The sequence below is a fragment of the Mastigoproctus giganteus genome, chromosome 10, assembly GCF_048544385.1.
Source record: "Mastigoproctus giganteus isolate SK-2022 chromosome 10, ASM4854438v1, whole genome shotgun sequence".
NCBI lineage: Eukaryota > Metazoa > Arthropoda > Arachnida > Uropygi > Thelyphonidae > Mastigoproctus > Mastigoproctus giganteus.
In genome coordinates, this window is record NC_143584.1 from 202,553,333 (window position 1) to 202,570,468 (window position 17,136).

At 34.6% G+C, this 17,136-nt stretch overlaps 1 protein-coding gene across 2 annotated transcripts in view; it reads left to right on the plus strand.

The window, feature by feature from the left end:
- Window positions 1-17,136, plus strand: part of LOC150079786 (alpha-N-acetylgalactosaminidase) — a 51,937-nt gene that overhangs the window by 16,772 nt on the left and 18,029 nt on the right. For both annotated transcript variants that reach the window (XM_090383695.1, XM_090383696.1), the window contains exons 5-7: window positions 2,496-2,590; window positions 11,500-11,661; window positions 14,806-15,003. In XM_090383695.1, the coding sequence (XP_090239821.1) occupies window positions 2,496-2,590; window positions 11,500-11,661; window positions 14,806-15,003 (455 nt within the window). The remainder of the gene's footprint in view (window positions 1-2,495; window positions 2,591-11,499; window positions 11,662-14,805; window positions 15,004-17,136) is intronic.

Below are 17,136 nucleotides of genomic sequence, written 5' to 3' on the forward strand. Positions count from 1 at the left end.
ATGTGATTTTCTTGCAAATACATACATATAATAAAGTTTAATTGATAAATTAAATACATCAAGACATTACCAACATTAAATATGGTAATAATAAAGTACAGCAGACTCTCGATTTACCGGGACACTTCAAGACTCCAAATTAAAAAAAAAAAAAAAAAATCAACTAGAAATCATAAAATTCAAGTAATAACTAGAATAGGTATTTTGCAAGTCGTAAATAAGCGACAAGAACCGGTGTTATAAGTTGTCATTGGGAGATTAGTGTAGCTGTTATCTTGCAACCCCCGCTGTCTTCACACCTACAAAAAAAGAGACCAAATGTTTAGTTTGATTTAGTGTGTTGCGTCGATTGTTGTGTTCCATTGCACCGCAAAAGGACAAATTTTGTTTCGTTATTTATGTCAGGGATGTCAGAATTTTTTTTTTTTTTTTTTTTGTTTAGAAATTGCGAAAATAATGGGCAAACGCAAGAGTTGTGCTTTCAAATTAAACAAAAACTTGAAATTATTCAAAGGTTCGAAAACGGTGCATCCGTTAAATCTCTAAAGAACCATTATAATGTTGGTGACCAAACCATATGCAACATTGTAAAAAATAAAGGGAAGCATCATATTGGACACGCGAGTAGTGCATGCTAAGTTTTTTCATTTTTTTTTCCGTGTTTAACTGTGGGTAACTGAATCAGCGGATACGGGGGGGGGGGCACAACTGTATATGCTGCTGCTAATGCTACCCATTAATTGTAGAAACTTTTTGCTCAAAAGTTAAATGACATTAGTGATGATGAAATGACTTTAGTGAAGAGTGGAAAAAATTTAAGAGGACTTTAGCAGAGGCTGCAAATGAGGTAATCTGGGAATCCTTATCATAGACAGTACAAAGAATTTAAAGAAACAATTAGAGAACATATAAAATATAAGAAATTTGTGCCAATTAAAACTACTAAATTCTCATTGGAATATGAAAGTATAAGACTAAGTTTGAAAGAAGATAATGTGTGGCATTTGGTAATGGTGACTTTAGTAAACACACTTTCAAGAAAAGAGAAAAATCATTTTTACTTCATTAGTTGGGGATTGCTTTGGCATTGCTTGTTACTACATTGTTAATCAGTTTCCATTGAAAGGTGAAGTACTAAAAACTCAGAAGTTTCCAGAATTGATGACACTGTATGGAACTATTTTACCTTTGTCATGTGTGTGAAGGATGAGGAAATAAGAGATATAACAATGGATGGAGTTTAGAAGAGGAAAGCAGCACTTCAATTGGTTGATATTTTAGTGATTACATTACTGGTGTGGAAGGTGATAGATGGCTTTCTGTATTCTAACATCTTCACTAATGCTGATGTTCCCCAAGGTTCAGTTATTTCCCCCACTTCTTTCCTCTTATATATTAATGGCCTTCTACCATTGACTGGAAATCCTATCCATAGTTTTTCCAGTAATAGCACATTGCATTCTACGTTCTGGTTTGAAAAGCCTTGCCCTGTGCAAACAACTCCAACTTCTAGAATATCCACTACCAATTTCTTGAATAGTGATCACTAGAGTAATTCTCAAGTGGGACAAAGGTAACTTAGTTAATTTCAATCCTTCTAAAACTCAGTTCTGTTTTATGTCTTGCAAATAGGATTGGTCTGCTCTTATGCTTATCTTCGATGACACTCAGATTTCTTGACAAGATGATATATCTATTAGGTATTACTCCGACTTCTAATCTCTCTCTCTAGGCATAAGCACGTCACAAATATTGCTTCCTCTGCATCTAAAAACTAGGTTTTCTCTTTCATCTTTTTTTCTCAGCTTTACTTTTCTTCCAAACAGCCTCTCACTCTTTACAAAAACTCAAATCCACCCTACCATGGAATAATGTTCCCACGTCTGAAACAGTGCCCCTGTAACCTCTCTTAGGCTTCTAGATTGCAGTTAGGTTATTAATGACTCATTTCTTACAAAGTCTCTCCACTTCCTGTCTCATAAGCATTCTGTTTTTGTTGCATGTCTTTTTCTATGGGTACTTCTGTGAGCACTGTTCTTCTGAATTGGCTTCTATAATCCCCCCCCCCCCTCTCTGTCTTTTCCAGCCCAGTCCTTTTCTTCTTCCTCATTTATTATTTCATCTTCCATTTTCTGGAACAACCTCCCTTCACACATATTTCCTGAAAATTGCAATCAATAGAAATTCAAGTCTAATGTTAACAAGTATCTTCTTTCATCTTCTTAACTTCAACCCATATACAGTAACAACTACTATAGGTTCTAATGCCTTCAGTGTTTGGGGTTTTCATTAAAAAATAAATAAATATTATTTTCACTTTACAACTAAAGATGCTCCATTGTACTTTTAGAACTTAATATTCTTGATTCTGTCTTTTTTTGATTAAACATTTATTAACAATACAGTGTTTGTGTGAAGGTTTTATATATATATGATTATCTGACTTGCATCATGCCATTTTCAGATTGTTTTAATTTCATTTGTTTTTTATTAAGGATATGTGCAGATGGGAAAATATCTCAATAAAACTGGAAGGCCAATGGTTTATTCTTGTAGTTGGCCATATTACCAACTGGTTGCCAGAATGGAGGTATGAAATTGTTATGGTATTATTATTTTGCTTTCTTAGCTCTCATGTTATGTATGAGCTAATAATTACTGGACTGGTGACCAGGAGCAAACAGTGGGCAATAAAGCTTTTTGCCACTTAGTCCTGTTGTATTTCTTCATTATAGGTTAATCTTATGAGTTTTGTCTTTATAGGGATCATTGCTATTTAACCATCATTTAAGTGTGGTTAAATAGCAGTGTTGTTATAGTGGCTGATGTGAATGAGCAAAGAATTTGCATCAAGTTTTGCTTCAAAGTGAGCAAAATGTTTTAGATAGTGATGAAATGCTGAAAAATGGTTTTTAATGTTGATGGTATGGAAAGAATGCAGATATTAGAGTGAATTTTCAATTTCAACACTACTTGAAGGCTCAGAACAGCCTGGATGTTCTGTTAGCTGGATGTTTATTATGTTTTTTGAAACTTAGGGAATTGTTCATCAAGAATTTACTACTTGGAGGCCCTTAGTTGTTTGAGGAAAGATGTTAGGCAAAAATGTCAGAAAAAGTGGTGCAATCAGGACTGGTTGCTGCACTACAACAAAGTACTGGCATGCACGCACACAGCAATATCTGCACAGTAGTTTTAACCAAGACCAATTTAGCTGTGGCTCTGCAACCTCTGCACACCACTGACCTGTTCTCTCTCTCTTCACAACTTCTTATTCTCCAAGATGAAATTGCAGCTTAAAGGACAAAGATGCAGTAATGTTTACAGTATCCAGACAATCACAGGTAGTGCTGAATGCAATCACGAAACAAGTTTCAGTGGTGTCCTAGCAGAAGCAAAAATTTTGGACTCTATCTGTTAATTCTGTAGGGAACTACTGTGACTGATGTAAGCCGACTCTTTGTTACTGGACCAGTCTTGGAACTTTTGGTTTGTGCCTTTTACAATAAACAAAACATTTTTATAATACATATGATATATTAATTTGCTTCATAATATTATCTGTTGTTTTATAGTATATTTTTTGTGTTTTATAGTATATTTTTAGCTACACATAGCTAAATATATACGAGGTTTGACAGTTCCAGGATTGAGTCAGTTTATAGAAAACCAGATGTTAGAATATATATATACAGCCAGGCCTTGCATAATACAAGTTCGATTAATGCGTTTTTCAGTTGCCACTATTTGAAAAAAGTATACCACTTTTCACGATGCAAATTTCCAGTTAACACGATCTTTTTTTATGTGATAGTTGAAAAAGATTTGAATTGCATGCTAAACTTACCGTGCTTTGGATGAGCAATAAACAAGCATTTGCTGCTGCCCTCCTCGGTGCATTCCATCAACCGTCAGAAGCAAACAGGTTACTTGTTTGTCTCCCACTAATAAAGTCACGTGCTGACTTGTATTTAAAAATTTTAATTTTTAAATGAGCCAGATGGAAACATTACTGCAAAGGAGGTAACAGTAAAAGTACTAAATGAAATCTTTCATATTCCAGAGTACCTCAAACAAAAGGTTTGAGGTTTTCTGTGATATTTATTTAGCCAGGGCCTAGAGAAGATTGTTGTCGGTATTCGGAAATTGATTGATGAAATAAAGAAGGCCAACACTGTTCAAATGACTCTGTTCAAATATTGCCTTAACAAATAGTTTCTTCATTGTGTATTTTATGCAATAAATATTTAATTCTATAATTATTTTCATTATCTCTAACATAGTATACAGTTAAAAAATCATTTAAAAGGTATTTTTAAAATTCTTTATGGACATTCCTGAAGGTCACAGACCAATTATAATTTTTCCTGTTGATTATTATATTTGATTAACGCGTTTCCATTTTGTGCATCATGCTTTTGGGACGAATTAATCCCGTTAATCGAGGCCAGCCTATATATACAGCAAAGCCTTAATTAGTACGAATAATGAATCCTGCAAAACCATCGTATTAATCAAATTCGTACTATTCAAAGCTATTATAACACATAAAGTATGATAATTGGTCCCACCCCAATGAAAATATGCAATAAAAATTTTTAAGCAAAATTTTTTTATTAATGTATTTACTTGTAAAATAATAAGAGAAGTTTACTTCAATATATTCATACTATCTAATGTATTTACTGTAAAGCAGGGTTTCCCAAACTTATTCAAGCGTGGACTGGTATTTACAGATTTTTTTTTTTGCAGCCCACCTAAACAAATAAACTAATGTATTTTCAATAATTATACTCATAGGTTCAGGAAATAATGACACTACCATTAGGACATTTAACATACCAGTAATAATGCAATTAGGTATTCATTAACATCAGTAAATATAAATAAAAGATAGGTAATTCATTTCTTTGTTTATTATCAAAAGTTTATATAAAATTAACATATTTTGGAGTCTGTTTTTGGGAAAATAAATATTTATTTAATGAGTATTTTTAGTATAACTGGATATTTGGTATTTTATTACATTTTCATTTCTTCAGGAAATTTTCTTATAGTTTTATGTAGGTAAATTTCAAATAAGTTGTTTGCGGATTGGTACAGGGCTGCGGACCCCACTTTGGGAAACCCTGCTGTACAGTATTACCAAAGGATAATAAAAATGTATTTCTGATTTAAGTTTACATATTATAAACTAAGCAAAGAAAATGTTATTACATTTTATTAAAGTATTTTAGAAGGCTTGACTGAACTGTCTTCTCTTTCTTTAAGTCTTCATACAGCCGACCGGGCTAGCCGAGTGGGTAAAGTACCTGCCCGGCAACCCAAAGGTCGCGGGTTCGATTCCTGCCTCGGGCTTGGATCAAAGTACTACAAAAACCTTGGGAGATGCAATATGGCCACAGAAGCCGATGCGCCAACTACCAAATCAAAAAAAAAAAAAAAAAAAAAGTCTTCATACTTGTAGTTGTTGAAAACTTGGCAACTTGCATGCTTCAGTAAACATTGGGGTCAGCATCCATAACTGGTTGTTTTTAAACTTCCAGAGTTTGAAATATTTTTTGTATTCTTTGATGGTGAACTCCTTCATTTGCACATTGTCTACTTCTTCATCAGGGTTGTCAGCTCTTAAAATGCACACTGTTGATCTAAATTAAGGTCTCTATCAGTCATTTCTTCCAAGATTGATTCAGACAAGTTACGGACATTTGTAATGGCCAGTTCATCTAAACCAAGCCGTCTTCCAATATCTGTTATTTATTCAACAACAGCTTACACTTGAGAGGGAAAGCCATCAAAATTATTTGTGCAATGAGGCAAAATGTGGTTCCACACTGCACGCATATTGCTTGCAGTTATTTTCTTCCAAGCATGGGAAATATTTTAAATTGCATCTTTGATGCTATGTTTTTTCCAGAAGTCAATTAAAGAAATAGCATGTTCGAGCAATTCCCTATGCAAAAACTCTTCTTAGGTAATAGGCTTTGAATGTTACAATTATTCCTTGGTCCCTGGGCTGCAATAAAGATGTGTTTGCTGGTAAAAAAAACAACTTTTACATTCTCACACAATGTACCAAGTGTAGTTGGGTGAACAGGGGCATTATCTAAAATCAGTAACGCTTTAAAAGCAGTATTATTATTCTTGCAATAATTTTCAACAGCTGGCCAAAAAATATGACGAAAACCAGTTTTCAAAAAGAGCTATGGTCACCCATGCTTTCTTATTTGAATGCCAAAAAACTGGAAGCAATTGCTGATTGTAGTCTCTAAGAGAGCAAGGATTCAATAAACGAGCATTGGTTTCAATTTGAAATCTCCTTTTGCATTGCCTTCCAATAAAAGTGTTAAACAATCCTTAGCCATTATGCATCCAGGTTGACTTTTTTGGAAATATAAGTTTTGGATGGCATTCTTTTCCAAAATAAACCAGTTTCATCAACATTAAAAATCTATTGGTCTGTGTATCCACCTTCCTCAACTACTTTCTTCAAAATATCAGGATATTTAGCTTCAGCTTCTTTATCTGCGCTGGCAGACACTCACCAGTAATTTTAACATTATACAACTGAATTTGATTTCTAAAATGGTCAAACCAACCTTTGCTTGCAATGAAAGTTTCTTCAATTTCTGCATGAACTCTGTTTTCTTTCACTGCCATAAAGAGACTCAAAGCTTTTATTTCAATTTCTGCTTTGCTAAGAGGAATACGTTTTTGGTTGCAGTCTTCCACCTACACAGATAAGATGCGCTCCATTTCTATCATTATAATGCTGCTATTCCTAATAGTAGTTGTTTGCAAGCCACAAAAAAGCTGCTGCAACTTTACATTTTTCTTTTATTTCATCTGTGTGTTTTATAATATTACATTCCATCGATTCATGCATTTCAGCATCTCAGCCTATTTTAGAATTGCTGTTGCCATATGCATGTCATTTTATTACATCAAATTTTTGTTCTAATGTAATAACAAGCTGCCGCTTTTTTGCGCTTGCATTATTCACACTACAGGTATTCTTCTGGTTTGTCCATATTTGCTAAAGTCAGTTTATCAGAATTTAAAATATAATACAGTGCCGTGCACATATGTAGGATAACAAGCTGTAGCATGTCTTCATGCAACAATAGGCAGAGGCCGACTGACGATGCAATGCTGTGTGAGTTGTTGATAACCCAAGTGTAATTTTTCGTGCAATTTGTAATAAAAACTTGTACTGATTGAATTTTGACTCGTGATAAATAAGGTCTGGTCTCATTTTATAATTCATACTAAATCGAATTTCGTACTAATCGAGGCTTTGCTGTATGTAAAAAAAAAAAAAAAAAAAAAAAAAATTGAGCTTTCAGTATTTTTCAAAGTAATAGCCTTAATCAGGTACAAGTGTATAACTACTCAAGGTAGTTTCTAACAGCCCTACTAGCATTGTAGAGATGTTGGAAGCATTTTTAAATTCTCTGAACTGACCCACTAATTTCTTTTTGGCCCCTACACTGTCAAATTGTTGTCCTTTCAGCTTGGATTAGATTTTGGAATTAGAAGTATTCTGAGAAGTTAAATCAGCAGAATAAGGAGATGGTTTATCTCCACAATCGAATGCTTTTCCAAAAACCCCTTGATAATCAGTGCAATATCTAACATTGTTGTGCAACAGAAACCAGCTCCCTTTTTCTGGAAACTGAGGCCTTAGTAAATAAATTATTTTAACCAAATGATCCAAAACTTGTGCATAGTATTCCTTATCCATTGTCTTACCTCATGGATAAAGTTCCTTGTAAATGATTTCCTTGCTATCAAAGAAAGCATCAGCATTTTGTTTTTTGATTTTTGTAAATGAAATTTTGTACATCTTGAAAAGAATGTTGATTGTCATTCCATGCTTTGTCTCCTTATTTGTGGACTGTATTTTGAAACATCGTGAAACATAACCTCAAAATTACTTGTTATAAACAAATTGAACAAAGAGGATCATCATCATCAGGTAGCCTTAAATTAGCTTTTTATATGCTTTACATCTGAAGAGTTTGCACTGCTTCTATTGGAATGAGTGGCAGCATGGAAAGCAAGTTGCTGAGGATTTTAGGAACTGTTGGGAGTCATGAAACAAGTAAATACATGGGCTGTGTTAGAGTAACTAAGAGTAAGAACAGGTACATGTATACTTGCATGTACACCAATGCTAGGAGTATAGTAAACAAATTTGATGAATTTGAAGTGCTGGTTAAGACATCAAAGGCAGATATTGTTGGGATATCAGAGACATGGTGTCACATAGATATAAGGAATGCAGAATTGGATGGGGAGTGCAATGTGTACAGATAGGATAAATAGGAAGGGAGAAGGGGTTATGCTGTTAGTTAAGAAACACAAAATCTAAGGAAGTGCATCCAGTTGATGGACAGTGCAATGTTGGATGGACATAGATGGACAGTGCAATGTTGAGTCAGTTTGGTGTGACATAAGCACTGGGAAAGCAAAACTGAGGATAGGAGTTTGTTATAGGCCTAATGACTCTGATGAGTACAATGAACAGAGAAATAGAGTGGGCGAGTAAATCAGAGTGTCTTCTAATGGGGGATTTTAACTTCCCAGATATAGAACTTGTGGGTTGGTTACTCACACTCTAGCAAAGCTTTTGTTGATTTATTGGATGATTGTTTTCTACAGAAGCATGTTAGAGAGGCAACAAGAGGGAGTAACACTCGATCTGATTATCAGCAGTGATTATTCATGCATTAAGAATTTACAGATAAAGGAACCACTTGGTGGCAGTGATCACAGTGTACTGATGTTGGATTTACTTAAATGTGTAACTACCATCAGGTGTAAAGGGAAGGGTTTTTCTTTTGTAAAGGTGACTGCAGTGGTCTCAGAGATTTTTTAAGTTCTATACAGTGGGACCAACTGATGATGTTGCCAACAGCAAATTCTAAATGGGAAGCATTCAAGGAAGTAATTTTGGAAGCTACTAGGGTTTTTGTTCCAACTAAGAAATACTGTTCCAGGTTTAGGCCCAAATGGATGCCAGATTAACTAATGAGACTTGTGGCAGAGAGGAAAAATGCATGGGATGCACATAAATTGTCAGGTGACACAGAAGCCTGTGGTAGATACAAGCTATCTGTGATCAAGTCACAAAGGAGGTTAGGCAAGTGAAGGCAGATTATGAGAAATCTTTGGCAAAGGATGCAAAGAAAAACAGCAAAGATTTCTTTACTTGTATAAACTCTAAAAGCAGGTGAATTGGATTGGTTCACTTGATATCAATCGTTTGACTGTAAATGAACATTCTCAGATAGCTGCCAAACTAAATGAGTATTTTACATTTACTTTCACACATGAGGAGTTATTCGAGGAGGAGAGGGCCAGATGTGTATCAAACCCTAACAGGGAGTTAAATGATTTTGTAATAACTGAGAGCAAAGTGGAGGAGAAATTGAAGTTAAACATAAGAAAGGCATCTGGGGTAGATGGGATCTATCCAGTTATATTAAAGGAGGTGTTAAAGGATGTAAGCAAACACTTAGCCATAATTATGAGAGCATCTTTGAACTCAGGGGAAGTCTCCATGGACTGGAGATGTGCAAATGTATCTATAATTCACAAAGGGGAAACTATAGTATAGTCCTTCGATGGATGGCTTTAGGGCAGGAGGCAGAAGGTTGTGATAAATAGTTATTCCTCATTTTGCATTAATGTAAGAAGTGGGGTTGCCAAGAATCAGTATAAGGACCACTGTTGTTTTTGTTTTTCTTAAATCACATCAATTAAGGGATAGAGGGCTTGATGTCTAAATTTGTAGATGTTATAAAAATTGGTAGAGTGGTTAATGATTGCCACCAAGCAGAGCTTCTTCAGTGATCTAGATAGACGTCAAGGATGGTCAGAAAAGTGGCAGCTATGCTTTAATGCAGCAAAGTGCAAGATCTTACAATTGAAAAACAGTTACTCCAAAATAACATACACTTGTTGGAGTTGAACTAAATTCAGTAGTGGAAGAAAGGGGCTTGGAACTTATGATACAATCAGGCACGAAATTCTCCAAGCATTGTAGACAGGCTGGAAGGCCCATGGTGTCATATCAATGATTTATCAGACATTTTTTAGTTGAGATAAGGATGTCATAATTCCATTATATAAGGCTACTGTACACAGTATTCCACACTTGGAATACTATGTTCAAGTGTGGAGACCACACCTAAAAAAAGACATTGAGCTTCTTGAAAAGGTCCAAAGAATACTTGGAATACTGTATTCAAGTATAGAGACCGTACCTAAAAAAAGACATCAAGCTTCTTGTAAGGGTCCAAAGACATGTAACTCACCTGGTGAGATCGGCAAAAAAGGCATCCATATGAGGAAAAACTTTGAACATGTTGGTTGCACAGCTTGGAAACTAGGCACCTTAGAGGAGACTTGATTAAGGCGTTTAAGGCTCTGAGAGGCATAGGTAAAATGAACGAGGAGGAAATTTTCATGGTTATAAATGATTCTAGAATTAGGGACCATAAATTCAAGTTGTTGTGGGGGGGGATATGTTTAGACTGGATTGCAGTAAGTTTTATTTTAGCCAGCAAGTTATAAATTACTGGAATAAGTTACATACACGGGTGGTAGAGGGTGCCAGGTTACCTACGCGAGGAGGGAAATACATAGGTTGTCTATTACCCTTTATTTATTATTTATTTTATTTTTTTATTTTTGTTATTTTTCTCTTTCTTTCTTTTCTTATTTTATTTATTTATTTATTTATTTTTTGCTTGTTCACCATAAGCTTTAGGCTTCTTTGTTTTGAACCATATGGCCATTAATAATACTACTAGTAATACTAATACCACAGACTGTCTTAATAACCAAATTTTGTCATCCATAGACTGAATTCCTGCTAGGTGGTATCTTTCCATTGAATCCTATCATCGGGAACATTTAGTAATGTGTTGCGGATGAGATCTTCTTAATACTAAGTCAGATGATAGGATTTAGGGGAAAAAAAATAATAAAAATATGTAAATTTTACATTACATATTAACTTGTGTTTTTTTTTTTTTTTTTTTTTTCTTCTTTCAACTGAATTTTTTTATACACTGCATTTTCTACCAGCCAGCAGAGAGAGGGAAAAAAAGAACCGTGTACCAAATTACAGCAGACTTCAGGTTTGCACTTGTAAAATGTATGTGGGGAAGCTTGCCTTTAATCAAAGAATAATGATTACCTTGGTTAAAGTTTTTTCTAACAATCAATAATTGATTATTGGAATGAACTTCTACCTAGTATTGTAGAAACGATGTACAAAATTCCGAGTCTTGCAAGTTCTAAAGCTACTTAATCCTGTATTTTAAATAACAGTATCTTTAAGAATATCATTTTTAAATATTTTATTCAGTTCAAGTGCACTTTTATGATACTGTTGTGTTTTAAATTTAATTCTAATTAGTCAAACAGAAAGACTATAGCAAAATTAATTTATAACTAAATTTGTTTATATTTTCTCTTTTCTTTTAGCCCAATTATAGTCTTATTGCCGAACATTGCAACCTGTGGAGGAATTATGATGACATCCAAGATTCCTGGGATAGTATTCTTAAAATTATAGACTTTTTTGGAGATAACCAAGAAGTAATGGTACCTCATGCAGGACCAGGGCATTGGAATGACCCTGACATGGTATTAGCTTCATTCAGTGTTATTCATTTTGCAGACAAATTAAAGTGTGCATGACAGCTAGGATTATTAGAATATCTAATAATCAAGGTGTCTTTGCTGTGTTTAAAAAACAAATGTAAATTGTGAATTTTTTAGATAAATATACCATAAATAAAGCAACTATTTTTTCTTTGAATTATTATTATATATAAAAATTATTAACAGCAGTTTATTGGTTAGTTTGTTCTTTAGGATTTAAGCAGTTAGCTTATTAAGAAATGTTTACACTATTTTCTTAATAAAAATATTCTTTATATTATTTATATTTTCACAATTGTTAAGTTCTGCTTTAAATTTTCTTTCATTGTTCAATGTGTACTTCCAGTTATTAGGAAACTTTCTTTCAATGTGTGGTATTTATATAAATAAAATAAAAAAAAAAACATTGTGTATTACAGTGTAAAACAAAACAGTAATGTAATTTATAATACAGAGAAAAATTTTAAATAATTATTTATAACAATAAATGACTTGTGCATGATTAGCATATTTATGAATGGTCAAGGTTAATAATGGCTATAGGAATTAAGCTCTACAAATGAACAAGTGTAGTTGGTCTCCACTTGTTCAAAAACCTGTGCTCCTGAGAATCAAGGAGCACAAGTTTTTGAACAAGTTCACCTTTTTACACTTTCTTATTCCACTGGTGTTTTCCCTTCTGATTGGAAATTTGCTCACATCTAGCCAGTTCCTAAAAAAGGGTGACAAATCCCTCCCATTGCCCTTTTTTCCCTTCTGATTGGAAATTTGCTCAAATCCAGCCTAAAAAAGGGTGACAAATCCCTCCCATCCAATTATCCTCCCATTGCCCTTACTTCTAATCTTTGTAAAGTAATGGAGAAATCTATTAACCACCCACTCCTGAAATATCTGATCAGTGATTACCAGTATAGATTCTGTCACTGTCAATTCACTAGTGATATTCTGGTTTATGTTACCCACTTGTAGACAGATTCAATGGAAAAGTTTGAAACTCAAGCAGTTACTCTTGACATTTGAAAACCTTTTGATTGTATTTAGCATAAAGCTAAATAAGCTTCCATCCATTATATTTTTCCAAATGTTTTTTGTAATTGGGTATACAGTTTTCTCTCTGATCACTCACTGTGGGTGATGGTAGACTGCTCTCTGTCTTCTAACTTCTCTGCTAATTCTGGTGTTCCCCAAGGTTCAATGCTTTTTCCCACTCTTCCTTTTGTATATTAATGACTTTCTTCCATTGACCAGAATTCCTATCCATAGGTTTGCTGATTAGTATTGGTATTAGCAATGGCCACATGGTGCAAGGAAGCCTATGGCTTAGCTGCACCAGCCAAAAAAAAAAAAATAAAAATAATAAAATAAAAAAGAAAATAACAAAAAAATTAATAAAATAAAATAAGCATAAAAATTAATAAAATAAAATAAGCATAAAAACAAATAATAATAAGAATAAATTAATAAGAAGAAAATTAAAAATAATAATAATAATTAATAAGACAAAAGGAAATGGACAACCTATGCATTTCCCTCCTTCTGTAGGTAATTATCCAGCTAACCTTTGAATTTCCCCAAATTATCAGCATCTACCACCCATGTAGGTAACTTATTCCAGTAATTTACAACTTGCTGCTAAAATAAAACTTCCTGCAATCCAGTCTAAACATCGCCCCCCGTAACTTGTAATTATGGCCCCTTGTTCTAGAATCATTTATAACTGTGAAAGGCGCCTCCGTAGCTAGGTGGAAGGAGCAGCAGCAGTGCGTAGCACATGCTTCTTGATTAGACCGGGGTTCAAGCCCGTCACCACCAAATATGGAGGATATGGAAAGGTCAGGGAATGACCACCGCATATTCTCGGAGCAATATGGCCTTAGTTGCTAATGCTCCTAAAAACCAAATAACAACAACAACATAACTGTGAAAATTTCGTCCTCATTCATTTTGCTTATGCCTCTCAGAGCCTTAAACACCTCAATCAAGTCTCCTTTAAAGTGCCTAGTTTCCAAGCTCCGCAACCCACATATTCAAAGTCTTTCCTCATATGGACACCCTTTTGCCGATCTCACCAGGCAAGTTTACCCGTCTTTGGACCCTTTCAAGAAGCACGATGTCTTTCTTTAGGTGCAGTCTCCATACATGAACACAATATTCCAAGTAAAGGATGATAGCACATTGCATTCCAGTTTGAGAAGCCTTCCCCTGCACAAACAGCTTCAACTTCTCAAATATCCACTACCAAATCCTTAAATGCTGATCTGCAGGTAATTCTCCAGTGGGACAAAGATAACTTAGTTGATTTCAATTCTTCTAAACCTCAGTCCTGTCTTATATCTCGTAAAAAGGATTCTTCTTCTGTTCCTATGCTTATCTTCGATGACACTCTCTCAGATTTCTAGACAAGATGGCATATCGCTATTAAGGATTACTCTAATTTCTAATCTCTTTTGGCATAAGCACATCACTTTCTCTGCATTTAAAAAACTGGGTTTTCTCTTGCTCTTGGTGTTAATTTCCTTCCAAACAGCTGTTTATCCGGACACTATTCTGAATTGTCTTCTATAATCCCCCCCCCCTTTAAAATCAGTCTGAACACATTCCACATCCAGTTGGTAGAATCCGTTTGCTGTCCAACTTCAAACTCACAGTACCAACTTTTCTTCTTCTTCACTTATTTCTTCAACATCCATTTTCTGGAACAACCTTCCTTCATTCCTATTTCCTGAAAATTACAATCTACTGAAATTCAAGTCTAATGTCAACTAGTATCTTATTTCATCTTTTCAACTTTCAACCCATGCATTGTACTAAGTACTCTAGCTTCTATTATCTCTCGTGCTTGGGTTTTTCATTTAAAAAAAAAAAAAAAAAAGCCTAGTCCTTTGATCATTCATGGAAAAATTGTTTTCATGAATGATCAATTCATTCAAGTATAAATAGTGAGCTCAGTTGTATATTTGGTGAAAATAGCATATCTTGTCCCAAGGACAAGAGCAATCTGAGAAGTATTTTCAGAGTTGTGTGGGACTAAATTGCTTTAAGAAAAAATGTTTCAATATCCTTTGCATGTAATGCATGCTGAATTAAAGGTAATCAGTTCATTTTATTCTGCTTTTTTTATTGCAGTTAATAATAGGAAATTTTGGCTTAAGTTATGAACAGGCAAAGGCTCAAATGGCTATGTGGGCAGTATTTGCTGCTCCATTGTTAATGTCTAATGATCTTCGTGGTCTGGATCACAAGTTTAAAGAAATCCTCTTGAACCGACATGTAATAGCCATAGACCAAGATCCTCTGGGAATTCAAGGAAAAAGAATTTTCAAGGTAAATATGCTTATTAATAAATATAAATAAATAATATAAATATTATTTAATTAATAAATAGAACAATCCCATAATAAATAGATCTCATTGAAAAGCATGTTTATTTTCAAACTTTATAATTTCACATAATATTGCCATTTAATAACATGCAGGTACATTATAATTTTAAGACATGAATATTTCTAAGCTTTAACCATGGTCGAGAAATTAAAATTGTTTCATTAAAAATATAATTTCTCCATGAAAAGTGTAATATCCAGTTGTGTAATTGGATTGATCATAAGTCTTGTGAAATTTCAAATGTTGCCTGCATTCATTGATCCGATTACAGAAAAAACTTCCAGAATTAACAAAGAGAATCAGTGAAAAACTGGCAATCATAATTTGCAATGCTAAATAGTGTTGTTAATAGTACTAAGATAATAAAACTCTGATAATAAACTCTGCAGACTGGAGATTGCTAAATGTATCCCAGTTCACAAAGGGGAATCGGAAGGTGACATGGACATGGTAATGCAGGACCACCTAAACAGGAATATGGCTATAATTAATCTTGTGACCAATTTGATTGGGTACTATAATGCAATGCAAAAAATAATTTTGATATCGTGTACTTGCATTTCAGGAAAACTTTGATACTGTTGTACATAAAAGACTGCTGTAAGAATTGGAGGAATGTAGCATTAATGGAAAGTTACTGCTATGGATAAACAGATGGTTTTGTGGAAGAAGACAGTTATCAACGGACACTGCTCTTCAGTGGACTAATGTAATTAGTGGAGTTTCACAGGATTCAGTGCTGGGCACATTGTTGTTTTCTGTATTTATTAATGATATTAATGAGGGTATATCAGGCTTAATGTCTAAGTTTGCATATGATGCAAAGGTCGGCAGGATAGTTAATGACAGTAATGAAGGTATGTTGCTGCAAAAAAGTCTAGGAAAATTCTGTAGATGGGCTGAGAAATGGCAATTAAGCTTAACATTGACAAATGCAAGGTACTGCATATGGATAACAGTAATCCCAGAATAACATGTGAACCGTGTGGTACTACTCAGGCTAGTGGAAAATGAAAAGGACATGGAGCTAGTTGTGCAGTCTAATATGAAGTTCTCTGAGCAATGCAGACAGGCAGAGGCTGCCAGGACAGCTCATAGAGTTTTGTCAATTATATACAGCAATTTTTCTATAAGGGATGAGGAGGTGATTATCCCATTGTATAAGGCAATTATCAGGCCACATCTTAAATACTGCATGCAGCTCTGGAAGCCTCATTTTAGGAAGGATGCAGAGCTGCCAGAATGGGTATAGATAAGGGTAACGATGTTGGTGAGGGGGAACAAAGGGGTGCTCTTACAAAGAAAGCTTCAGTTCTTCAAATTGCAGCATCTATTTAGAGACCAGGCACCTGGAGATGATGTGATTGAGATATTTAAGGCATTGAATAGCTTGAGCAATCTCCATGCTGATGGAATTCTTCCTCTTGCTCAGACTATGCACATGATGGGACATAAATTGAAATTGAGGAAGGATTGTTGCAGAATAGATGTGTGGAAGTTTGTCTTCAGCCAAAGGGTAGCCGATTGCTGAAACAAGCATCCATCAGTGGAAGTGGAGAGTTTGAATTAATTCAAGGAAGAACTAGACAAACTGTTGGAGGGGATAGATAGGTGAAATGTATCTTTATAATTTATTTATTTATTTATTAATTTTTTTTATTTTTTGGCTGATGCTGTATAAGCTTTCTTTCTTGCATCATTTGCCACTATTAATACTTATACTAAACCACGCTGCCCTCAGATAAGTTCTAATCTCTCTTGGCACAAGCACATTAGAAATATTGCTTCCTCTGCATCTAAAAAACTTGGTTTCCTCTTTCGCTCTCAGTGTTACTTTTCTTCCAAACAGCTGCACAGCTGTATAAATCGCAAATCCACCCTGCCATGGAATATTGTTCCCACATCTGGGGTGGTGCCCCCAAAACCTCTCTCAGGCTTCTTGGTTCCATTCAGAAGAGGGCAGTTAGGTTAATTAATGATTCATCTCTAACAGAGTCTCTCCATCGCTGTCTCATAGACGTACTGTTTCTGCTGCATGCCTCTTCTACAGATACTTCCATGGGCACTGTTCTT